Source organism: Corvus brachyrhynchos, unplaced genomic scaffold (genome assembly GCF_000691975.1).
Source record: "Corvus brachyrhynchos isolate BGI_N302 unplaced genomic scaffold, ASM69197v1 scaffold832, whole genome shotgun sequence".
NCBI classification, from domain to species: Eukaryota; Metazoa; Chordata; class Aves; order Passeriformes; family Corvidae; genus Corvus; species Corvus brachyrhynchos.
This window is the reverse complement of record NW_008236798.1, coordinates 579,586-606,384: the sequence shown is the minus strand read 5'-3', so window position 1 is coordinate 606,384 and position 26,799 is coordinate 579,586. Positions and strand designations below refer to the sequence as shown.

At 35.3% G+C, this 26,799-nt stretch overlaps 1 protein-coding gene across 1 annotated transcript in view; it reads left to right on the top strand.

The window, feature by feature from the left end:
* Positions 1-26,799, top strand: part of LOC103611340 (contactin-5) — a 146,319-nt gene that overhangs the window by 19,382 nt on the left and 100,138 nt on the right. The window contains exons 3-5 of the mRNA XM_008628841.2: positions 2,487-2,623; positions 4,141-4,270; positions 6,393-6,543. Coding sequence (XP_008627063.2) covers positions 2,487-2,623; positions 4,141-4,270; positions 6,393-6,543 — 418 coding nt within the window. The remainder of the gene's footprint in view (positions 1-2,486; positions 2,624-4,140; positions 4,271-6,392; positions 6,544-26,799) is intronic.

The window sequence follows — 26,799 nt, the reverse complement described above, 5'->3', positions numbered from 1 at the left end:
ATTTTAAAAGTATGGATAGGATTTTAGAACAAGTGTTATGATTTTATGGAGAGTGGCCCTTGCTAATGAGCAGAGAGGGAAGGAATACATAGAGAGAGAAATAGAAGTCAAAAAATGATGAACAGTATTTCTCTCAATCATGCTTTTAGCTCTATTCCAGCTACATGTACCTATTGCTTTGCTACTTTATTCTCAAAGGGGTGGGAATCTGAGTCATTGCCTTCACTGATGGCAAGTCCAAGCTTGAAAAATGTGACTCTAAAGGCCATTTAGGGTACGAGGAGAAAATCTAGCGTAGAAATACCTCAACTAATGGAAAAAGGTTGTTCTGACCTATCGGTCATACCACTGTGATTTGCAAGTTTGTAGTTTCAGAAGAAAACCTGTGCCACGATTGTGTTAACAAGACAGACACAGACAAAAGGTAGGGAACAGCAGTTCTGAAGAGGACAAGTCTGCAGCCAGGCTTGGGGCAGCTTTGTTTCAGTGTAAAAATGTGCATAGTCTTTTCTGGACACTCTGGTTCATGATGAGCTCCAGCTCAACACAGAAATGTGAGACTATATATGCTTTGGGTCAAAGAGTAGAATTTACAGAAAAGCAAAATACTGAAAATAAGTAAATATAAACAGGAACAGTTTAGTTCCTCTTCGAAACTGCATGATTTTATGGTACCACTGGCTGTCTTTTATGACTTTTTTGTTACACATTTAACTGTCTCCTCCTCCAGAATCATATTAATGTTGTCATTTTCAAAGGAAACAATTGCTTCTCAGTGTGCTTCCTTTCCACATATTGAAACACTCAAAAAGAGAACAGCAACTATGCAGTGCAATTGAATTATATTTTTAGGACAACAGACAACAAATAAACAGGAACTCCCAAAACCTGTTTCTTTCTGCAGATTTTTGTGGGACCCTTTGTTATGACTTCAGAAAGAAGATATTTAGAACAGCAGAGCACATGTAGAGAATTTCATGCATTTCCTTGACTGTAATGAGAAGAATAAGGAAGAAGAGAGTTTTTGTCTTGGATTTGGCAGTGGGGCTGGGTCAATCTCTCTGTTTTCCTCTACCAAAAAGGAAATGAGTGATTCTTCTTATAATATGTTTCCAACTTCTTACAAATGTCTGGTCTGGGACTCTGAAGCAGACTATTCCCTGCTTAGGAATGATAGACACCTCGTTCTCTTTCTTTATAATCCATGCACAAGATGTAAGCTAGAAGCAGTTAGTCACCTGTCATGCCTTTTCATATCTTCTCACATCCTTGATTGGTGACCTGTCAAATGCCAGCTAGATTCAAAGATTTATTTCTAAACTCAATTCCTAATGGTTAAGTACATTATCAATTATCTGTCATTTGCAGCAGAGACTTTGTTATGACAGATCTGGACTTCTATTCATACCAAGCAGAATTTTACATCCCTTTAGCAATGATGGCCTTTTAGCAACTTATTCACTACGATTTGGAAAAACAACAAACAGCAACAACAAAAAACAAACAAAAAACCCTAAATCAACACTTAGTATCCTTAATTAATTTCATCTATCATCCTCTGTGCTATACGAAGTGATATGACTGCAGTATGAAAACCCAAAAGCTGGCTGTTAAGCATAAATTTTTATTTCTGCATATCAATGCTCAGTTTCTCACTGAGTCGTATAATGTTTTCCATATTATAAGATCCTACAAATAGCTATCTGATTGACTGCCACATTAAAGTTCTACTTCTCTGCAAAAAATGTTTATGTTTTTTGATGGATTATGTAGTGAAATTTAGGTACTAGTGATCACATATACAGCTATCAACTGTCTGCCTTTAAAAAAACTGTTTTAAGATTGACTTACTGTGTAATTTATGTTCCTGATGCATGCTGGAAATCTCATGGGTTCTGTGGTTAAAAATGTTAAAAGCATTTTCTCCCTTGAAATAAGAATTAAACTGAAGATACTTTAACAGAAATATGTGCAAATACCTTACCAAATTCCCAGTCACTCCTAGCTAAATAAATAAGGATTTCCTAGTAGACCGAGAAAACTACATGAAACAGAGTCTATGACAATTAATCTCCTTACCAGAATTTTAAAAAAACTTAGGTCTTGTAAATTACTAAACATTCTATTGTGACTACCAAACATTCATCTTAAATTCAGGAATAATGAATCCAATAACATATAGTACTGCGATTTAATCCATTTGACTTTATTAAATCAGGTAGGTTTTTTATTCTTGGCCATGTTACTGCACACTACCTGGTACCATTACAGCATTTCCTTTAAAGTTTTGGAGTTTGGTTAATTTTATTACTCTCCCTTTTGATTTTGGCCTTTTTTTTTTTTTTTTATGTGCTTTGTTCTGAGAATAGGATGAGTCTTGTAAAGGACATTAATTTAAGCTTTTTAATTGATTAGGTCTTTGCACATCAGCTAGAGACTTACCAGTTTATACATTTTGACTCTAACATGGCAATTTTTTCTTGCAGCCTACCCACACTGGATGGAGAAACTTAATGATACACAATTAGACAGTGGAGATCAGCTCCGGTGGGAATGCAAGGCCACAGGAAAGCCAAGGCCCACATATCGCTGGCTGAAAAATGGAGTTCCTCTCTGGCCACAGGTACACCAGACAAGGAGTCAACTGTATGTTGGATGCTTCTCACTCAGATGAAGTCAGTTAAAGAAAGTACTGAAAAGTACTTCAGAAATAACTGTTTGGTTAGCATAAAAAGTGTGTTGACCGTCAAGTTTTCAACTCAACTTATTCTCTGTACGTAACAGAACTCATCACAAAGACCATTAAAATGGTCCACATAACACTCTTAGAATGTAAAGTGTTTAACTATAGTCACGTGATATATTTTAGAATTAGACATAAATAAAATTCTCTTTTTCTTTTAAAAGACCACTAATGGCATGGTCTGTCTTTTATTTCTCTTTATTCTGTTTCTCTCACTGAATCATCAAAGCATCATCCCACATCATGAGGGTTTTTTGCCTGATACCTTTCCACTTTTATAGTCTCAAGTTATTTAGAGTAAAGAAAACTTTGTAAATTTATTTAATCTATTTTTCCAGATTAAAATAAAGCTGTTTGGCTCTGGGAGAAAATGTCTATATTTGCAAATGAATTCACAGAGTGGATTTATGAATATAAAAGATGTAATATCTTTCTTTTCAGCAAATGTCATTTCTATTTGTGAACATCAACCAACTATGCAAACATAAAAAACAGTTTACTTTTGAGGCTGTGAGGCATTGAAAATAAGGTTACTCTATTCATTTCTGCCTTTTTAGATGGAGATATAAGTGCTGAAAATGAAGCAATTTAAATATCTCTACTTTTTGGTTCTCTGATTTTCCAAACTATTAGTTTCTTCAGGCTCTGAAATTTCAAATTAAATTCTACTTTGAGCTGGGTGGGGGTTTACAACAAAGTGAATTTTTTATCACAGTTTCCTCTGCATTCCCAAACAATTTATGCCTTATCAATTTTAACTTACAACAACTATTATAAAGAAACTTAGAGTTGTTTTATAGCAGTTCAAATTATTCATAATATAGCTCCATGAAATACTCATTTCCATAAACAGCTATTGATGGCCCTTCTCTTCCAGTTGTGGTAATTTTTTTCTACTAGTGAGCCTTTCAAATAAGAAATTTGTACTAATGATGAAAGAAATTGGATCCTTTCATTCTTACTTATGCAAGAAATCTTTCATATCTGCTTTTATCAAAATAGCACCATGACTGAGACCAAACATTTGCTACATATTTGAAGAACATCAGATATTTACACCCACAAATGACTTCTTGCCTCATTAAAGTTCCCAGGATGAGCTGCTTTCAAAAATCATGTAAGGGTAACAGCAAATAAACAAGCAAACAGAAAAAAAGAAGCTTTGAATATAATGAATATGCTCTGAAAATATTTACAGTCAAATGTTTTTGGACTTTTTATTCTTGTAATTTCTTGCATAACAAGAAAAAGGTAAGCCCAAGGAAATTTGTTGCTCACTTTTATTTTAGGTCCTTATTTTGTCACTTCACCTTAAGATAATAGCACAGCAATTTTCCAGTGCCTTTTTGCTTTTATATAATGATTTTTAATTTGTTTCTTTTTAAATTCTATTACAGAGCAGAATTGAGATGATTAATGGTGTTCTGATGATCCATAGTGTGAATGTCTCAGATGCTGGAATGTATCAGTGCTTAGCAGAAAATAAATATGGTACAATTTATGCCAGTGCCGAGCTGAAGATTTTAGGTGAGTATTGGAAAAGAATGAGCTGGTTTTTTTTCCCCTTTTGAGAATTAATTTTTTTCTTAGACTGTTGTGACAAAGAACAGCTTCTGCTAGTCCAAATAGCAGAGCAGATAAAAGTGGTTCTTTTTATTCTTGTTATTTATGTGTGAGTGAGTCCTTTGTTGCCCCAGAGAGCATAGGGCCTTCTGTTAACCAAAAATTTTCATTCATAAATGACTGACTCAGTTACATTTTGGGACTATTTCTTATATAAGGCTGTTTCAGTTCAAATAAATGGAAAAATATTTTTTACTCCCTCAAACATATGTGCAGGAGACGAAACTTAGAGGAGGTAAATGTATTTTAATCTCTTTAAAAATTAAATTATTATTTCTACTTTGGCCATTTTTCAAAGGTAATTATGCATTATCTTAGTTTCAAAAAACTTAAGAAATCACCAAAACTGATTGAATAATAGAAATTATATATCTGGATGAATATCATTGAGAGAAAAGCAAATATGCTACATAGTGTTACCTAGAAATACAATAAAAATGTCATTATCCAAAAGCAGAAGCAGGCAGTTGATGAAGAAAAACTGGAAGAACTTTTCAACACTCTGATTTTCCTTAAAGCAAACTGTAGCAACGTGCAATGGGTCAATAGTGATAAGAACCCTTCCAGAGGATTGAGTGAGACAGACTTGTAAGACTCGTATCATCTTTATCAGTGTATGATGTAGCTGGAAGACAGATGTCCACCAAAGTAATTTAATGGCCATATCAGAGATTAGACCTGCACCTGAGAATCACTCCTGTAAACTCCCAGTCAAATGAGTGAGAAAGCTGTAATTACAGTCATAATATACTATATTTCAGCAAAATTTGGATCTTTTGGCAAATAACATGTCTAGTACATATCAGCTATTTCCTAGCCAACCAACTTTAGAATTTCACTGATAAATCTTAAAAATATTTCTTTATAGTGATAGAGTTAACAGCCAAGGTCAGGGATTGTTCCCTTTCCATCACTTTTATTTGGTAATTTGTAATTCAGTCAGCAAAGAGATCCCTATTGGCTACAGCGTTCTTTTGCTGTGTTTTTTGTATCTGTTATAAAATAACTATACTTACTATGTCAGGTAGTTGCACACTTTCTTTGATGTTCTTTAATATCAGAAATAGACACTGTATATTGCTGCAGTAAAATTAGCTTTTCATTTTCTCACTTGTAAGATTGTACCCCTGTTAAATTTTAACCATAATATTGTATTAAATAAGCAGTTGTGTTTAATTTGCTGCCTTACTAAAGGGAAAAGAACAGAATAAATTGTCCACCTAAATATCTCTGGTGTGAGAATTAACTAAAATAACGGTAGGAAATTCCTACATATTTGAGGCAATGAAGTGTATTATGTCCCTGTAAGTGTAGCTGAGATAGGGGGCTTTGGCTTTGCAAAAGTAGTTCAAGAAAAGCACAGTCAAATGAGATTACTTGAGAACAATTGTCCTTTCTTGGTGTGAAATTACAGTAATTAGTGTCATTTTGTAATGCATAACCTTAGCTTTTGTTTTTAAACAATGGGACTTCCTGAAAATGGAAATACTAAGAGAAAGACATAGTTAAATATCTTCTGTTAAGAAGTTCTCATATTGAAATTCCTAGTATTCAGAAAAATAAAATAAGTGAAAGCAATAAAACTTCTCTAACATAAATATTTTTTTGTAAGCATTGACCCTAGAGAGTGCATTTTGGACAGTTTTGGAATTAAAACTTCATTTCATTTTAAACAATTTACCTCTAACAAGTTTTTGATAAAAAAAAATGGGAAAAGTGTAGCTGAAACATTTGTATTATTTAATTTCTAAAGTTGTTTGATTTCAAAAGCAATCTTACTCTAATCTGCTGATGTGAAAGATTTCTCATGAATCTGTAGCTGGATTAAGTTATAAACCTACCATATAAACCTGGCTGCTGATTTCAAATATTTTCTAAAATTTGAACTTTGACATCATAATTTCAAAGAGAAAAAAGGGGATTCTATTCCCAAAGCCAAACCTATTTTTCTAATCTTCTATTAGAATGTAATGAAACAGGAGGCTCTGATTGTTCTCTGTAGAGTTAACGTACTTCTTTTTAACAGCTTCAGCTCCCACTTTCCCCCTCAATCAAATGAAGAAAACAATAATTGTTACCAAGGGCCAAGAAGTTGTCATTGAGTGCAAGCCACAAGCCTCTCCAAAGCCAACTATCACTTGGAAGAAAGGAGACAAAGTGTTAAGGGAGAATAAGAGGTCAGAAGTCTGTTCGGTAAACTAAATATTGTGTTTGCATGTTGGATTCTATGATATGATATGAAAATGCAGCAAGTGGCAACAGCATGCTGAAGGTTAGCCTGGGTATAGCATAATTACTTTGTCAAGCTGATTTGTTTGACAGTAGTGACTTCATTGTTTCCACAATATTGAAATGAAAAAACTTAACATTGTTCAAAGATGTAGAGAGATGAAAAGGTGTTATTATTTTGTGGTGGTTTGACTTTATTTTCTGATATTAATTTCAAAAATATTTCAATTACTTTGTAGAGGTACTACAAATTTAGTGTATGAGAGTATCAAAAGCCTAGAGTCCAAAGTATTCAGGACCACATAAAATATCAAATGGACTTATTCATTTGAAATTATTTTAATGTCAGATTTACATCTTGATCACAATGGAAGTCTGTGTAAGAACAGCTTTAAAATGATTCAGAGAAGGAAAATAAAATTCCATTGTAGGATTTAATTATACTGGTAATTTCTGTACTCAGCAGCAAATCTGTTTAATAGAATATTTTTGATTAAATAAGTTCTGTCCAGCTTTGTATGGTAAAAGTAGTTTGAGCACTGCAGGTTAAATGCCAGAAGTAATTGCACTTTACAAGATTGCTTATCTGTAGACTAGAATAGTTTTGCCACTCTGCACATGGTCTTTAAGTACAAAGAGCAATCTTTTCCTCTTTCTGGAAATGTGGTATGTGAATGAGCCATTTAAAATGACTTGTGTAGCATTAATCAGAAAGATAAAAGCAAGCCCCCCTTTTGTTCAATTTTTGCAATACTGATAGAAGCAGTAGACTGCATCTGTTCTCATTAGCTGCAAAACCTATTTTGTTCAAGTGTGCTGTATTTTCACCTCATGACATTTGTTTTGTTCTGAGAAGGAAAAATGGGTAACTTCTTGTACCATATTGAATTTCTTTTTGAGGAGGAGAGAAAACAGCATTATGTACAACATTTTACTAACAGGAGTTGTGCAGTACATACTGACAATATGATAGATTGATATTACAAAGAAGCTGAAAATATAAAATATTGTGACACTGATGTCTCTATGCTCTACCTACACGGTTACTTTTCACTACATGACCTTTTCCTCTCATCTCCACAAACGTCACTATGGTTTCTCTGATCACCACGTGTAAATCACATTTTAATCCAAGATCAGTAAAGAATTTTGGTAATTACTTCATGTCTGTCCAAACACAGCCTAACTCTGAAGTTAAAATCTTATGAAAATAGATCTGGAGTTACATATTTGGTATTTGAAGCTTTTGATACTTGCTTGTTTTGACAGACCCTGGAAAGGGAAGTGATGAAACATGGAAATGAAGACCTGGTTGAATTATTTCAGATATTTGAAAGAAGAGGGTTGCATTCAACTTCATTTTTTATTCAGCTGTTCAGAGATTATTTTGTGTCATCCAGAGTAGTTACCCTGCATCTACTGTTTATAGAGGGGTAGCTGTGAGAGGATTATCAGTTTCAAGGGAATTCAGTCCTGTCTCTATACAGTATGATTTAAACAACAATAATAGAGTCTGTTTGAAGAGAAGGTGAGGAAGCCTACTGTGATTTGTGAAAAGAAGTGTAAATCAATAAAGACAGTATTTGTGTTTCCATGTTTTGGGCACTCTGCAAAGCAACTTTTGCAAGGAACTCTGTTAAACATTTTAAGAAGGAATAAGCTGACACTGTAAACATATCAATATACTTTTCAAATGGGCTTTCTTCATAGTCTGTTGATAAAAGTCCCAGGAAAAAAAAACAAAAACAAAAACAAAACCAAAACAACATTCTGGTTAAGTAATAATGAAGGGGAAGGATAGAACAGCAGAATATATTTTCTTGTTTCCTGCCACAGTACTTTTTCTCTTCTAAAGTGTTTGTATCAAGTTTTGCAAAGTCTTCCAGCCCAGAAAAGGAGCTCGATCTTTTCAGCAACATCAATAAAAAAGAGACCTTCCCCTCTACAGCAAAGAAGAAATTTCCCTTGACCAGTGGGTCTGGTATTATCTATTTCATGTCTTCCAAACTGTGCTGCCCCCTTAGGTGTCTTTTATATAACCAAAAGCTGGTTGACAGAAATACCTCCGGCAATGTTTCCATAGGTAACTGGAGAGAAGGCTGATTGCTCCTGTGGGACTCATGCCTGGGTACAGTTCTCACTGCAGTCACACCTCAACTCAAGCTCCTGGAATTTAATGCAGTCTGAAAGCCTCAAATGTTTCACTGGAAAGCCAAGCACTTGGCAACATAACTGTGGAAAGCCTTCATTACCTTCATTTCTCGGTCTCTTTTTACCTTTCAACAAATTACCCAATTCAAGACCTTCATATTCACAGTCTAGGGATGATAGGCTTGATCCCCAGAAATCATTTTGAGCAGCCAGGTAATTTGATTTCTCTTGGAAAGCATTTGCGTATTGTAACAGGTTTTTAAATTGAGTTCCAAATGAGTGGCAAGTCTATGAAATAGATCCAAAAAAAAAAGTAGGATATTCACAGTTATTTACAGACAAAAAAGCATGGCTCCAAGTCTTACAATCTCAAAATATATTAAATCTGATTAAATTACTCCTATAGAAAGATAGTTATTTAATAAGGATTCCAAAGGGTTTACAATTCATTTTATTAACCAGAGACAAAGATTAAGAACCGATGCAAAAGAAATGAAATAAAATATATGATATTGGAGATCTTCTATGCAGAAGACTAGAACTTCCAAAGATCAAGGCATAGTCTGTGAAGCTTACTGATACAAGATATTTAATGATCACCATTAGAAAGGAATTCAAGTGTCTTTAAATATCATTATCTCAGTGAGTCATTAATACATTCAATCAAAGATAATTTCATCAGCACTTTAACCAAGTAGTTAAAAGAAGGGAATTGTTATACTTCTATTTTGGAATTAGAATACAGGTGAGTGCAACACCAATGTCAGTGGTGTAGATAGAGAAACATATTTAAGTTGCATCATTTCATTAGTCACCCCACAATAATTCAAATTGGTAACTATCTTTACTAACCACTTTTCTCTATACTCTGTTGTCTCATAGGCTGGTAGATGATTGTGTCTCATTTATAGAAGGCTATGATAATGTATACTCTGGTTATTGATTTGAACAGTATTTTCATCCATAAGAATTTGTAAAGAACTTTGGAATCTTTTAGTTCATAAGTAGTTTTGGTTTTATAGGAAAGAGGATTATATTGGGATCAAAGTCTGAAAAAAAAGTTCTTGCTGTGATTTTTATTAAGCAGTTTGGTTGGAACTTTGCTTCAGAGCCTACACAGGCAGAATTAGGCTCTCGGGCAAGAGTTCAGTGATCAAAAAATATTTTTGTGAAGTTTCTGAAATATTTCAATCAGATACTTACTAAAGTGTAATCAAACCATCACTTACTACTTTAGCATCAGCTTCTAAACAAGACCAAGACCCAGCCCATTCAGACCACAAAGCCAGTCAGAAGCCTGTTCATAATTAAACATTATTTAACTTACATATCAAACTAAAAGAAAGCAACAAAAGTGATGTTTTGTAGATGTAGTAAATGTTATAATGCACACTGGAATAGACTGGAATCTGCTGTGAATTGCATCAATATAAATCATGAGTTCTACTAACAAATTCAATTATTAAATTTAGGAAAAACATTTTTTATTTTTTTTTCAGTTCCTGTGTTCAGGAATCAGGTATTTTATAATGATTTACAACTGCATAAATTTTTGTGAGCCATTACTCCATGAGCTGTAATACCTTTTTCCTCACTCTCCTAAAGTTACCTACCTTTCTTGTCTAGATTGCCTTGTAGTGGTGACTACAGTTGTTTAAACAGATACACCTGACGAGTCAAAACTATTTAAAAGCCTTATAAGCCCTTTTTCATCTGTTTTTGTGCTTTGTCCTACAACTAAAATATTCTCTTCATTAAACTTATATTACATTTTTACTCTAGGTCATTATTTCCATTACATATCCATTAATTATAGTTAAAATAAAATAATTTGAAAACATTCCAGCAGTGAAAATGCTCTCTTTAGTCACTTTTTTTTCTTCTTTATTAAGACCAACAAGTAATAAAAATAATAATAATAATTTAAAAAGCACAGCTTAACCAAAAAATGTGTAACTGAGGAAGAAAGCACAGCTTAACCAACCAATAGGCAACTGAGGGACCAGAACTTTTATAGTCCCAATTTTATGCTGCTTTATTTTGCTTTTGTTCTTTTCTGTTTGAAGTGTCTCAAATTATAATGATATTTAAATCATTTTTTGTTTCATATCTTAATTAGTGTGCAGATTAGTATTTAATATTTTTTTAAAAATCAAAGTGATGACCTAATACCTGTGTATTTATTGGTGATGTAGTTATGTGTTTATTGACTTCTTACTTTCTATATGGCGCAGTGGTACTGTCTAAGCTTTCGCCTTCACCTCACAGAACAAGCTGTGCAGAAAAACATTAACAGTCTCTGAAGGTCTGATTCACCATAGATCACCAAAAGCAGAGCAGTGCCAGTCTCCCTGTGGCCACTGTGTAATTGCTCATATTGATCCACCTAGGTCCCAGATTAACTTTTGCTGAAGACCTAAATACACTAAGCATTTCTGTGGGGAAAATAACTGGTAGCAAAACTCCACCCGCCACTTCAAATCGGCCACTTTTCCTATGGAGCAATTAGTGTCCTGTGTTCCACTTCTGTTTGAAGGAGTTCTGGATATAAGATGAGAAAACTTTTGGTAGGTTAGGCAGAAGAGGGAATTTTAGATATTTTGAAAGTAATAGGCTGTGTTTGGCCAGGACACAAAGTTCAACATCCCTATTCTTGCAATACACGGTCACAATGGTAATTTTATTGATTGAAAGTGGGTAATTTTTTTTCTTTTTTCTGAATGATATCAAAGAATTACAGAGCAGCAGTGAGTGGCATGGAGCTCTGCATAGCACCTGATCCACTCCCAGGATCAGAGCCATGTCAGCTAGAACAGGTTGATCAAGGTCATGTCTAGTCAGGTTTTGAGTAACTCCAAGGAGGGAAACACTGCAGCCTATCTGGGAAATTTGTTCCTACTACCCCATCAGTAAAACCAAAGCAAACCAAAGCAAACCAAACCAAAACAAACCAAAACAAACCACCAAACCAAAAAAAGCCAAACAAACTAAAAAAAAACCCTGTAATATTTAAATGGAATTTATGTTTTCATGGAATAGCATGTGTTTCAGTTTGTGACCATTGTTTCTGGTCCTGTCACAGGGCACCACTGAGAAGCATCTAACTACGTCTGCTAACTTCATCCCTTCAGAGTATATGCATCAGTTAATCAGTGCCCTTAACAGCTAGGAGGCTCTGATCTGTAATAAATATGGCCATATAATTCATTATTATCAACGCTTCTTTCATGACACATGAAATTCTCCATTCAGATCTGTGCCAAACCTGCCTGGCCACCAAAACTCTTAAAATGGAGATGTCACTTCCCCATACAAAACCTGCCCAGTGTGTATTGCCATGTTGCAAAGTTACTTTCTGCTTGCCATATTCTTCATTTACTGTGTGTCTCCCCTGAGGTCGTTGTGAGTGATTCACAGCTGTAGAGAAGTCTGTAGAGTCTGTACATGGAACAACAAAGTACTAGATATCAATAGTAAGTGCTCTGACAGTTATCCCTTTTATATTAAAAATAAAATGAGTGGATACTGAAAATAGGGAGACATGGATATTTGTGAAGCTACCAGACATTAAAAACGTGGAGAATTATTTATGAGGAAATTTTGTATATTGTAGATACATGGCTACAAAATTGCAAGCCATACATTGACCTGTGAAGAACAGAACACTAAACGGTGTTCATTAGGTGAGAATCATCATCTATAGGTACTAAATTTAGAATAAAGCCACTGGAGGGGACAAAATGTTCAAGCTGCATGTAACAATACATGAGGGAGTGAATTGAGGCTGCTGAAGTTTTGCCTTGAACTAAGTGTGCTTTACTTTGCTTCCTTGCAGTTATGTTTTCCCAATATTCAGCAGCTGTAACTGAAGTCAGAGAAAATAAAGGGAAGAAAGAGATCTTTTACAGGGACATTAAATTCCAAATACAAATATTAGACAGAGACACAGGGAAATCTGATGCTATTGCTTTTTACCTACCTTCAACTTAATACTGAAATCTTTGAACTACAGAAGCAGTTGTCCTGTATGCCTAGACATTTCATCTGTCCCTCTTTGCTATGTAATTATTGGAAACGTGTAGAGCACTTAAATCTAAAAATATCATTCAAAAACTTAGAAATAGACATGGTTTTATAGCCTTCTGGTTCCTCAAACTCCTTTATTTTCAGTTTTGACAGGTTCTTATTACGGCTTTTTTCTTCACTCTACTATATTTAAGGACCTGTCAATGTTTCCATTGTAATTTCCTATTTTAATAGCTTTTAAGCTTAATTACTGTGGAAAAAAAATCAAAGAATGAAAAGAAGCGAAAAGAAGGGTGTTTCAGAGCAGCAGCAAGAAAAAGATTGAGTTTGCAGGCAAAATTTGTATTCACTTTTATAAAGTGCTTTGGTTTGTACATGTTGTGTTACGCTTTTGAATATGAACATGTAGCATAGATATATATTATATGCTTTCTTCATAATCATGGTGGTAGTTTTCCAAAAGAATTTCAGTTCCATCTAAGTGTGGTTTGTATCATTTGTTTGAACTGAAAACTATGCACTGTGAAGGCAAAAGAAAGTATATATGTAAAATGGATGGAAAATTATTCTGAATCATATTTTTCTGTTTGTCTCTTGGTCCTGAATTGAACTCGTTCTTGGCACAAGCTTTCTTTCATTTGTGCAATCAGCCACACAGACAGCAGAGTAGCTCAGCCTACTACCATTACACTTTTCAGTGAGAAAAGAACACCCTTTATTTCCTCATAGTAAAGAAATATCTTTAGAGTTATTCCAACTACAGGGGCAATTTGTTAAGCAGTTTGAAGATTTTACTGTGTGCCCTCAGTTAAATATCCAAAGAAAATAGCTATTTGTAAATTTTAATTAGTTTAACAAATAACATTTCCCACAGAATACCAAATAATTTATCTTTTTGTATCCAAGTAAATTGTCATCTACAAGATCCTACACAACTTCTCTGAACTGTCTTTCTTCCCAGGAATGGTATTCAGGACAAAATGTGTTATTACTTGTCCTTAGTAGTTCATATACAGCTGTGTAGGCACTCGCAGATTCTTTTTAGGGAAATAAGTCTTGATTCGAATCAGAAGTATATGTTTAGGTAACAGTGCATTGAACTCTACATTTTAGAAATACATTCCCTTTTTCACACATTGGATTGATGTTTGAAGAAGTGTTCCACCATATCTGACCAATTCTCAACTCAAGCAGGATTTATTTGTGTGAAAATAGCTACACAGTTCCCTACAATAACCCCCGCTGCCAGCCAGCTGCTTTGGCAAGTCTTATATAATTACTCTTTTACATCCATCAGGCACATGTGGGTGTTTTGGACCTCTTCAGATTTTTGGTATTTCCATAAAATTGTATTTCCATTTTTTTTTCTCTGTTACTGAACAGTAAGTATCCCATGTATATTCCATAGCCCTAATTAAAAGAAAAACCTAAAAAGCTCAACCATTTTAAGTTGTTAACAACAGAAGATATTTGTTCTGCTGTCTATGCCTTGAATATCTGTTGACACAACGAATTATCATTTGAGCAAACAGTTCATGAATTTTGATTTTAACTGTGATTCATTTCTCTGTTGTTGTTATAAATGGCTGCCTGTTTGTGCACCACACAGGTAGAATATGACAAGTCATCAGTGGCCTAAAGGTTTTTCTTTGCTTAAGGCTCTTCAGACTATGACTTTCAGCATCACTTTCCCGTAAAAGAAACTTCATCTGAAAATCTTGGGAATTTAAACACCTAAATTCATGCTGCCAACTGATCCACAGATTCCCGAGGGGAAATTTAATGATCAAAAAATAGTGAAGAAAGAAAATACCCAGGACATCAAGAAAGAGAAGCTTCATGGCAGAAACTCTAATCTTCCTGAGAGAGTTCTGCAAGTCACTTCTTTTCAATTTTTGCATAAATCATGACCTAATTTAGCTGTGGCAGGCTCATAATGGGAATTAGAAAGCTGGTTATAAAAAAGAAAAGGGAAACAATGATAACCTTGACTAAATAGTAAGAAAAAATTGCAAGATCATCCCTTGACAAAAAGGAATCTTTGTTCCAAGCAGCATTGTTTTACTAATTGAGCATATTACATGAGTTTTTACAACACAATGATTTGGCCACACACCTAAACAACTCTCAATCTTCACTCATGTTTTCTTACAGAGAACATGATTAAGGAAACATTCCAGTACCCAGAAATATTAAATGTTATGTGCTTTGTGGACTTTAGGCAAGAGACTTGCTTTTCCGTATCTCTGTGCGCAGTTAGGTGTAGTTTTGCTGACAAACTCCTGAAATTTCCATCCCTCATCTCAGGCCTCTTGTTTTACAGTGAAAAGATTCAGGAATCCAACTCAGATGAAAAATAGCCCCTTTATTTCACCTAAGCTTTGTTGTCTGGATTTGATTTTTTTTTGGCTGGATCATTACGCTTGTCAGCAGGTCACACAGATGCAGTCATGCCTGTGCCAGAGCAGCCCAGAAAGGACTGGAGTGACTAGCCATGGACTGGGACAGGTGCTCACAGCAGGGTGTCCAGGACAGCACACACACCCAGTCTCTCCTTTTTCTGCCTACACATGCTCTGCACCAGTTAGGGCAAATGGTTTACCCACACAAGTAAATTCAAAGCTGCCTTGTAATCCCAACTGGGATTTCACTGGGATGCAATCAGTTGTGCTATTCAGCAGTTAGTCCCTGGCTGGATCTTTGCCTTCCTCAAGTGGCTGCCCCAAGTAGTCCCTAAGCATTTTAAGAGTTTGAGCATGCCAAAAGCCAGCTCTTCTAGACTGTCTGCATGCTGCCACTGTGTTTTAAATGCTAACATCATTGAATGGATGGAAGCAATTCTGTGACAGCTGACTTCAATATATGGGGGGAATATGCCTATTTATTTTCCTGATGGAGAAATAATCGCTGTTTAAGTGGTACAGCACACGGGACTCTTACCTCAGCCATAATCTCTGGGCATTATCACTGAATTAGTCACAAGGTTAATAATAATTTCTGTGGCTCAGTGACAAGTCACCACAGAGCAATAATCTGTTTAAGGTCTGTAGGCCCCAAGTCCATTTTTAAGTTAGAAAGAAGCAGAATGTGAAAGTTCCCAGGGCATTGTGGGAAATTTCTGGTCTGAACCCAGATGTTCTAGATTGAAAAATTTTGTCAGACTCTAGAATATGATCATGCACTTTGATTATAAATTTTTATTTATATCACATTAAAGAACTATACTACATTTTAAGTGATGCTTACTATTTTGTTAACTCTACTAGTCAGCACCCATGATCTGTGTGGAGGCTACAAAGATCTACACATGGGCTGTCAGAATTCATTTTGCACTAGAAAATCTCCTTTACAGGGAATATTCTTCTTTATCTTTTATAAATCTAAAATAATTAGGGTGGCTTTTCAACAGATTATAGTCTATTGCATCGAGATTTAATTATCTTTGTAGCTATATTATGAAATTTATTATTAAATTTCAAACTTTAGGAGGAATTTTGTGATGCCTTTAGCATCTTCTTTCACATTGTGTTCTGACATTCTCCAGTCTGTCATTCTCAAAAAATCAACGGACTCTCAGTATTTGTGTGCTAATTGGTCCCAGAGAAGTCTATGCATATTTTTAAAAAGTTAGATATGTTTTGCAGAAAATTAAATTGTGTGCAATTACCTTAAACAAGTGATTAATTATTTAGAAGATTAAAAAAAATATGGTGGAAACTAGCTTTCTAATGGCCTTAGTAAAAAAAATGAATTACATTAGCCTAGAAAAAAATGCCACAATTAATCCGCATGATCATGATAGAAGATAATGACTCTCTCAAGATCAATGATCTTCAGGCCTCTGCCTAACTTTATGAACACACTTCAATCCATAAATGACCATAAATTTACTATCCAATCAGCAGTCTCAGTGGTGTATTTCTAAGCAATATATGGCAATGAAACTGCATCTTATCCAGCAAAAAGACACTTTAGGTCAGAACAAGGGATATCTCTCATTTTTGCATTTTGCACACTTTCAATTACTGTAGAACCTCATTCATTGCTGTTGTCAAGGTTCAGATTTGCTTCACTGTGAAAAATAGACACCATAGTTCATCATGAAAATTTGATGCCATTTTATCTATAGGGAAAGCCAAAGTATTCCTTTTTTTAGATAACATGAAAATTAGTATCACAAATCAGTACCACACTATTACTGATCACGGGTTACATTCCTTGTGTTTAACAGTATCAGTCACATGCTCTCATTTGGGCAAGGGATTAACTTAAAAGAATTTTAAATGTAAAGTTTCTCCCTAGTAAATCATAGTCAGAAGGCAAGAATTTGACAATATTCATAAAAAACAACAACATGAGTGATCTATCACTGCTTGTAAATTGTAAATTCATTTACAACTGGGAAAGACACTATCTCTAATAAGATCCAGTTGTGTATAACATGAATTTTAACATGGCATATTACCAGTATCAGTGAAAATCACATTACTCTGATACTAGTGACATCCATGTAAGTAGATTTTCTACATATATACCTGAGATTCCTGTATTTCTCATTTTTCTTTTCAATGGTTGTATACAGCTACTGTCCATAGAGCAAATAAATGAAAGTCAAAGGGAAAAGAATCATAAATGTAATGCACCCAGGAAGACTAAAAATATACTGAGGCTTCTTTTTAGAAGACTAGCTTTGAAAAAGAAAAATGTTCTAACAAGGGCAGGCAATTGAGGCATTTAATATTTGTGAAGACTTTTAATGAGCATTCCTCAACCTTGCCCTTCTCTTCCACTTTCCTCTTGTTAAATCCTTTTAAAAAAATTATTTCTCCAATTTCTGGTTTTCAAATTTAACAAGTAAGAGAGTCTAAGTTAATTAGTTTGCCATTTTAATCTGATTATTAAAAAATATTTAGTAAAATTAGCACCAACATTAATATCTGTAGGACTTCACTGGACCTAATATACTAGTAGGCTTTTTTTCTCCTGCTGCAGTAGCCTGTCATCTCTGTACAGTCACTAACATGATTTTTGTATTATGTTCATTAACTATTATCTCTCTGCCTATGTTCACAGCAGATGTAATCAGCCTAGAGGTGGGAAATGTATCATCTAAACTTTATCAAAATGTCATTAAATTAACCACGCTCAAATAATTGAAACATATTTAAAAGATTAAAAATATAGAGTTTCTAGATAAAAACTCAAGAAGATGTATGAGAAAAGTTTGTTATTTTTATGTGTGTGATTTAAGGTCACATTGCACTAAATCCCCTCATTCCATAGCATGAAAAGTGATGATACAGTATTACAACAATGTAAAAAGGTGATATGGTGTCATAGAAGTACAGTTATGTTGGCATCAGAACAGACACATTCTGATTCTGCTAAGTGTTTATGTAGCTTTCCTAAACTTTCCAGCCTTACAAAGCTCTCAAACCATTGAGCAGAAGGATCTTTCATGACTCCGGTTTTTTTGTTATTTTGTAGGAGTGATCTCTTTCAATGTTCTCAGATCTATGCATTACTGACTCTATCTGTATTCAAGGGAATCTCTCAGACTCTTGACTGTTTTATGACTGTTTATTAATCTTATATTTTTACCCTTGTATTTTTGCAATTTTATATGCTTTTGTCTTTCATCCTCAAAAATTTTCTGAGTTTAATTTAGCACTGAAAAGTTTTTTTGTAGCTTGACTGCAAAGTTATCATTATCCAAAAATTAATCAGTCTTTCTTTTTCTCTACCAAAAATCAAAAGGCAGCTCTCCCCACACCAAAAATTGCAAAAATAGGTTTCAGACTAAAAAAAGCCCAAATGAGTCTACAAATAATCTCAGGCTATTTTGATAATAATCTCAGTCTATTTTGATAATTCTTTATCACTCCTATCTACAGAAATGAACATTGTTGTGGTTTAACCCCAGCCAGCAGCCAAGCCCCACCCAACAACTCGCTCACTCCCCCACCAGCAGGATCAGGGAGAGAATCAGAAGAGTAAAAGCCAGAAAACTGATGGATTGAGGTGAAGACAGTTTAACAGGGAAAGCAAGTCAAAAACATAGCCCCATACTAACCACTGCAAAGAAAATTATCTCTACTCCAGTCAAAACCAGCACAATACCCACAAATTTCCTGGACTCATTGACAACTTCTATTTTTCTGATATATTACTTCACAGTTTTGAAACACTTTTACTATTTACTCTTTCATTGTCAGCATTTTTTTTAAGGCTTCCTTTCTCTTACTCTGGTACATCTTGGCTGTGAATGGATTCTGATATCCTTTACTAACAACCCAAAGTCCAAACCATTTGCAGGCATCAGTTCAAAGCAAAATGCTTTGGAGCTAAAAAAAAAAAAGTAAGATAATACCATTTTTTTCAATTAATGTTTATTTTCCTTTTCTTTCTTTTCTTTTGTATTGTTCTGTTCCATTGCACTGCTCCTGAAAAGCATTACTGTTAAAGAATAACTGAGATTGGATAAGGTTTCTAGAAGCCATCTAGTCCAATATTCCATTCAAAACATGACTGACTGCATCATGTTTCCTCAGGAGTTTGTCCAGGCCAGTCTTGAGTGTCTCCATGAATGGAGACTCTACAGCCTGTCTTGTCAACTTATTCCAGTATTTGGACACCTTCACAGTATGTTCACTTCTTTATATGTTGTCTTGTATTCTAATTTGTGTCTGCTACCTCTTATTTTCTGTATCTTCAAGTCCAGCTGTGTCTTCCACTCTTCCCCATACTCTCCAATAGATGGATATACACAGAAGAAATTTAAAAAAAACAAAAAAAAACAAACAAAAAAAATCTATCCTTAACCTTCTTTTCTCCAGGCTGAAGAAAAAAACTTCAACATTTTCCAAGCCTCTACTCATTTGTCATGTGCTTTCACCCCATGAACACCTTTGTGTATCTCTTCTGGACTCACTCTGGTATGTCAATATAATCAGTGTCTCAGATATAATCCCAAGAGAAAAAGTGCCAGATAGAGGGGAATGATTGCCTCTCGGAACCTGCCAGCTGCCTTTTACTAAGGCAGAAAGTGGTTGGTGGTTGACTTTTTTACTGCAAGGGCTCATTGCTGACTCATGTTCAGCTTGGTGTCAACCAAGATCCTAGGTAGGTCCTTCTCTGCAGACCTGCTTTTAGCTAGTCATGCACAGAGTTCTTCTTTAAAGATTTTGAACTTTATAAAAATACCAAGGTTTGTCTCAGTCCATTTTTCCACCTGCTGAAGTCCATCTGAATAACAATCACCCTCTCAATTTGGTATCATTTGTGAACCTACTCCATGCAGTCCTTGCCATTGTACAGGCCATTTATAGAACCAGTAAACAGCAGCAGTTGCTCTATAAGACTGTAAGGAATTCCAGCTAGTAACCAGCCACCAGCTGAATTTTATAGCACTGAGTACAGACTTTTGAAACAGAGTGTAACCTATTCATTCCCCACACCCACACGAAGCAGGGCCTGTTACACAAATGCTTGGCCCAGGATCAGCTGGCCTTGATGCCTTCTCTGATGAGTATTCCTCCTCCTTAGCTACTCCCAGGCCACTCTGCCTGTCCTGAAGTTACAGATCTACAGCTGTAAGTGGCCTACAGGCCAAGGTCTAGGAAGACTGCTGTTGCCTGAAATCACACGTTTTGAGTCTTCCCCATCTTGTGAGTTTCCATCTACTGTTCCTTTGAGTGCGGTTTCTAGCTGACCCTCATTTCTTGTTTCACATAGCCTGGGCTTTTGTTTCTTCAGGATCTCTGAGAACAACCTATCAATCACCTCTCCATCCTCTCTGATGTCCCGCAGTCCACATGCACTGCTGCACTAACAACTGGGGCTGTGGCAGTGGCACTCCAGCCTGACAGGTACATTGCTGCCTCTCAAGCACCACCCAAAGAGGTGCTCAGGTCAGTTCTTAACAGCAGTCAGCTGAAGACAGAAAGCACAGGCTGTCCCTAAGCAGAAAACAACCAAGAGAAGCCTACTGTTAGCTGATAGAAGCAAAAGTCTGGAAGACAACCCTCACCAACAGCAAGCCACCAGTAAGTGCCAGAAAAAGCTCTCAAAAGAAGATGGGAACCATAGCAGTAACAGCTAGTTCCCATTTGCTGTGCTTTGGGAACTGTGTTTGCTCTAAAGATGATTTTTTCATTGCCCGTTTGTATTTTCTCATCTGGGATAGGAACATTTTCTCAACTTTTTTTTTTCTCAGCACTTTCCTGGTCACTTCATTTTATGTCCATCTCATATTTATAAAGAAAACATAAGTTAAAAAAATAAAATCAACGTTTCTAATTACCCCATATTATAAATCCAAGCTAAACTAAGATTTCAAAATTATTTAATCAGAGGAGAAAGGAAATAATTCATTTTACTGTAAGTGAGAGATAGCTCAGTGCTAGGGAGGTTTTGGTAAATGTTCCACCTGAAGCTTGAATCTGCATCAGGCAGGCTCATCGTGCAAGGTAGTGGTTGCTCTCCAGCAGGCTGATGGAAGAGCCAAACAAGATTCTAGGACATGAAGACTCTGTACTGCAGCATCAGTGACATGTATCAGCTTGGATTTCTCTCTTCCTATATGTCTTAAAAGTCAGTGACTCACTTCTAGTTTAGATATAGATCCACTTCAACTCAGAAACTGAAATTGCTTATATTTTAAGCAAATTTTCCACTAAATAAAGCTAAAAAAGTATTAGCAGCAATGTACTCTTAATTCACCTCAGACCTTAAGTGAATTCAGGAGAAATTAGGCTAAACAGTTCAGACTTCATGACTGACATCTCTGTAGCTTCAGACTAATCTTTGTCAACCTATCTCCTTGTTTTAGGATTTCTCCTTATTCTCCTTATTCTGATTTCATGCCTCGCTAAGCTCTGAAAAATTCCTGTCTCAGAGCACAGTATGCGCTAGTTTTGCTCTGACAGCCTTGTAATGGGAATTCTAATACTTATTACATTTTTTTCTAGGTAAAAAGAAGGGAAGTAAAAGACCCTGTGTGATAACATTGCCTGAGTTATAATATGACAACAGAGGTGCTGCTTTTCACTGTTAGAGGTTTAATGCCAATTAAGAATAAACTGCACCATGTACTTTATCTCTGTATTAAATATCCTTCAGATGAAAAGCAGTATTTCTGGGGACTTGAAATTCCAAGTACTTGCAGAGCTAAGTGCAGCGTTCAGAAAGACACATCAGTTGAAGTTTTTATCACCAGATTCCCCTTAGTGGTGAATTTGTCTTGAATCAGATTTTGAACACTTCCTCACTTTCGCATTCAAGGCACTGTGCATTGTAATTGTGTTGTTGTGTTTTGCTTGGCATCTTCATTCTGTGCCCCTTTTCAGGATCAAGGCCCACACAATAGTTCTTTGTTGTCCACTGATTACCCACTCAGGGATGTCTTACATCCTCTTTGATATTCCATTAATACACAGAGGTTTCTAAACTCGAATGTCAGCTTAAAAGACTCATGCAATTCAGGCTGTTGAATTTAAGCATGTACTTTTTCCTTTAAGACATTATTCCTGCTTGATGTTTGACTTGGCATTATGGCACAACTGCACTTTCATGTGACATTGAGATAAAAGCATATACTAGAAAGTATGATCCAGATTTTGTACTGAAGAGAATCCCCTGTGTCTAATACAAAGTCCTATAAAAAGAAATACTTGCAACCGCAGCAGTAACCGGATCCTTATTTATTAAAATTCATTTATTCCTTAGCAAGGGACTTCCTGTTCAGCTGAATGTAATTTGCCCTAATATTAATGAAAAAAATTGTCACTGTAAAAACATAATATTGAAATGAACTAATTCAGACACGGGAACTGTGTAATAAAACTAACTATACATTGGTTGGATAATAAAACCAGGAGCACTGTTCATTTGCAGATCATATCCTCAATTTTTTAACTTTTAATTCTGCAGTTAATCAATTTTTATTTAACCTGTATGTGTCTGCTACTTTTTCCTTGCATGTGTGTTGGTTTCTGTGTGTGTGTGCTTTTATTTGTTGGTTTTTTTAATGTAGATAATTTTCTTCCAGGAATGAGGTATTATTTTAGGAAATAAGACTAAAAATAAAAATAAAAATAAAAATAAAAATAAAAATAAAAATACTTCTACCAATTCATTGGAGTTAAACTTACGCATGGGAAATTTTTTTATGACTGTTATGTTGCATTTCCTTTACTGCCGTTCACACAGGTTTGTGAACAGATAAAATACATATTGCCTATATTCATAAGTATTGAACTTGTGGCACCATATTTTTGCCCTGTCATCCATTTGGCCTGAAAATTGAGTGCACAAATGGCCTAGCATTAGGTGTCTCTACCTTGCTGGTAGCTCCTCTCCAGGTTACTGCAGAAAAGAAGTCCTATTACCCTTTTCAGCTCATCAGTAAAGTAAATAAAAAAAGATGTTTCTATTTACCTTGACACATCACTTGAATTCATTTTCAGATGACCAGTCTTCAGTTGCATTTCTTTCCATGCACGATTTGTTTCTCCTCTGAGCTCAGGCATGTTTCTTAGTAGTACATATGGCAAACACCTCTCAGTGATACAAGGTCAACTGAGTAAAGCCAAAGGATAACTTTGGGTATTATCTCCAGGTGGTTCTTCACAATAACACGCTTTTTATGCTTTGATTCATTCTGTTCATCATTAAGTACCTTAAATGAGAAAGTACTGTAGTTTAGAGACTTCATTTTGTTTCCTTTCAAATGATCCAAACAGCTGTTCTTTCTCCCTGCTTAAAGTCCCTGTGTAATGTATCTTTTTTTTAGTGTATAGCAAAATGCAGTTTGCCTTTCTGTATATTACATTCCCTCCATCATAGCCCCTTTTCCAATTTCTGTGATGATTTGCAAGCTGTTTATTTACCTAGTTTAGTTCTGGAGCCCTTTCCAAGAAATAACTTTTTCCCTTTACTTGAGAAACAAATTCCTTAAAATTTTTGTATCTTTAACTTAATAAAAATCATTTTACTCTACATTCCAGTCCTTTGTCCAGTGAGTAAGTTCCCAAGGTTTCATCTGTAATCCAGTCACTGAGCTTCTACATTTTTTCTCAGGTCCTGTATCCAGGAATAATGTGGAAAAAAAGAGTCAGTTTTCTATCATGTTCAGGAATACCTTCATTAACCATGTTTAGTATTTATTATTCAATCCATGCCGTAGTCTCCAACTGTGACATGATTTTAGGAGGCATTTTCTTGTTTGCTAATATTTCAAAGATATCTTCCCAAACTGAAATCTGAGTCTTCCTGCAATCCTTTCAGACTTACAGACTTCCTTAACTGATCAAACTGAAAGAAATCAGCTCCAAGAAGCTTATTAATTTTAAATATCATGTCTAATATTTCAGAACTTAAGTATTACCAGAACATAGCATTCACAGTTAAATTTCTCTCTATTTGGGGCTTCCCAGCAGTTCTTAAAGTATCAACCTGAACTATGGTGTGAGCAGATTAACAAAGGTTCCAGTGAGGACGCTGCAGGCAGACACTGCCCCATCAGCCCCATCTGGGAAGTGCTTGGTTAAGAGAAGTACTGAAGAAGGATTTGAAGGGAAGGGTACTCTGAACACTGACAATTATATTAAAACTCTGCTTAGCTTGTATATGGAAGCCAGAAGAAAATCAGGCAAATACTTTCCTAATATAGAGGAAAGTATCAAAATTATATAATTAATTGTGCCTTAAAAGCATGTGAAAAAGGAAATGGCAAAATTGCTGTCATATATTGAACCAGCTGAGCCTTTGCTTTACTACAAAATTAACAGTTCAATTACAGAAACAACTGAAGCATTTCAGTGGTAATATTAAAAGCATCAAGATTTGCATTGATATTTCCACGATACACACTTCAAGTAAAAAATGAGCAAAAGGTAAAAAAATGTAGAGATTGATCAAGAACGATCATCCAACAAAAGAGGTAGTTCTTAGGTGAACACAGAGTGCAAGAAAATGCACTCAGCTTTAAAATTCTCGATTCTGGACTTCAAAAGCATTTTCCTTTCTCCTTAAATATTGAGGACAGGAACTTCTTATTGTAGATTGTAGCTTAATGCTCTTTATGATGTTGAAATCTTGCTAGAAAAGAAAGAAACACCTGCCACGCATTTAATGCATGTTCTGGAAGCTTAGAAATTTCTCTGAAGCTGCTTTCATTCTCATAGCAGGATGATTGAAAAAATGAGCATCAATGCCCCAGGTTCCTAACAGCACTCTGTGGATCTCTGCGGTAGATTTCTCTGCAGCACTATTATCCATGTACTGTTAACTTAGATTTTGCACTTAGCAAGTGGAGAATTTTGATCAATAGGAGGGATTCTACTCAAGGGACTCTGGATAGGCATTAAAATTACTGAAGCAACTAAATGAAGTCTCAAGGAGTCTTGACAAATTACAAGTTGCAGCGCTTGTCACATTCTTCGCAGTAAACTGGCTGTGAGCAGAGAACTGCATCAGAAATGGATAAAACGTGAAACAGTTAAAGCACTGCAAGGTGGCACCTTTCTCATTTTGTAGGAAATATCAATTTCCCATTAAAAGATTCATAGGTTGAGCCCAAAAATGATGAAGAAACTGAAATGTCTCAATGAATAATATGTAAGTTGATTAGTTTTAGCATTTAGAACTATCACAGAGGATTTCTATCCCAGATCTATATAGAGAAAAAAAATCTTGTATTTCAATGAATGTAAATTATTCATAGTTATGAGAAAAAGAACAAATGACATGAAAAATTGAATTCAGGTAAAATCAGAGGATCACAAATGTTGAAGAGCCATGTTGTTTGTCATTACATGGGTTCATCAGTTTTTAACCAAAAGGTATTGAACATAACCTAATTGAACTACTTATAGTCCTTTCACTTCATCTTCTAGCATCTGAAATGATCAACAATTTCATAATTCAAACAGGGGCAGAAAATTTAATGGAAAGGAACAAATAAAATTACATTTGTTCTTTCCTAAGAAATTATTTTTTGATATAACAATTCAGCTTTCAAAAATGTGCAAATAATACACTCGCTATCAGTGTTGCCTTAGTATCCATTGTGCTGGGCACTGCTCAAGCACATGCATTTCCCAGGTGAGGATGCAAGTTGGTACAACGAATGATGTTTATGTGAGCAGGTTTCTTTCTTTGTGGAAGAAATGTAATTGATTATTTAAAATCCAGAAGTCAAGATGAAAAGCTTGTGCTTTCTGTGTAGAAAAGTTGGCACTGTCAGTCTGACCCAGGACACACTGCTAGTCATGAGACACAAATACAGCACATAGTAGTATTAGTGAGACTGACAGTCAATATGACACATGAAAACAATAGAAATATTTCCTGGGATATATGTTGAAGCTCTCATCAGATCCTCCCTATATGCTAAACTCTGTTAACAGAATAGAATGGGAGTTGACATGCCCCTTTTTAAGATGACATAAATGCATTTCTGGGTTAAATGTACAATTCAGAAAAGGTATATCTTAACCATTGTAAGCTATACTCTAAGTTTCTACTGCAGGGAAAAAAATAACTTCCTCTTGTTCATAAATAGCAGCTTCAAAAACTGCACTTAATGAAACGTCCACTGACTGATTTGATCACCCTGGAATATCTTTATGGTTTGTGATTTATAGACAAGCAAAGGGTCATGGGAACTGTTTACCACATTAATGGTGATATATGAGAAACTTTGATTTGGTGGACAAGATCTGAGGCCAAATTATGCCCTGAGAAACAGATGGGGTGTGAATGGGAGCTGTGTGAAACAAACACAGATAAATGAGGCTGTAACCTGGGCTGTGCAGTACCCAGGAACGAGTCATATAAAGTTTCCTCTGTCAAACTAGAAACTTAGAAGCAAGTGAAACTCATAGATGTTTTAAAATACACAAACCACTGAATTGGCCAGTCATGTACCTGGTCACAAGGTTCCTAGTATTTTCTGCCTCCACTAGATCCCTTCAGTGAGACTGTCTACTAACTGGCATTTTGTAATGTTGAGTTGTTAGTCTTCC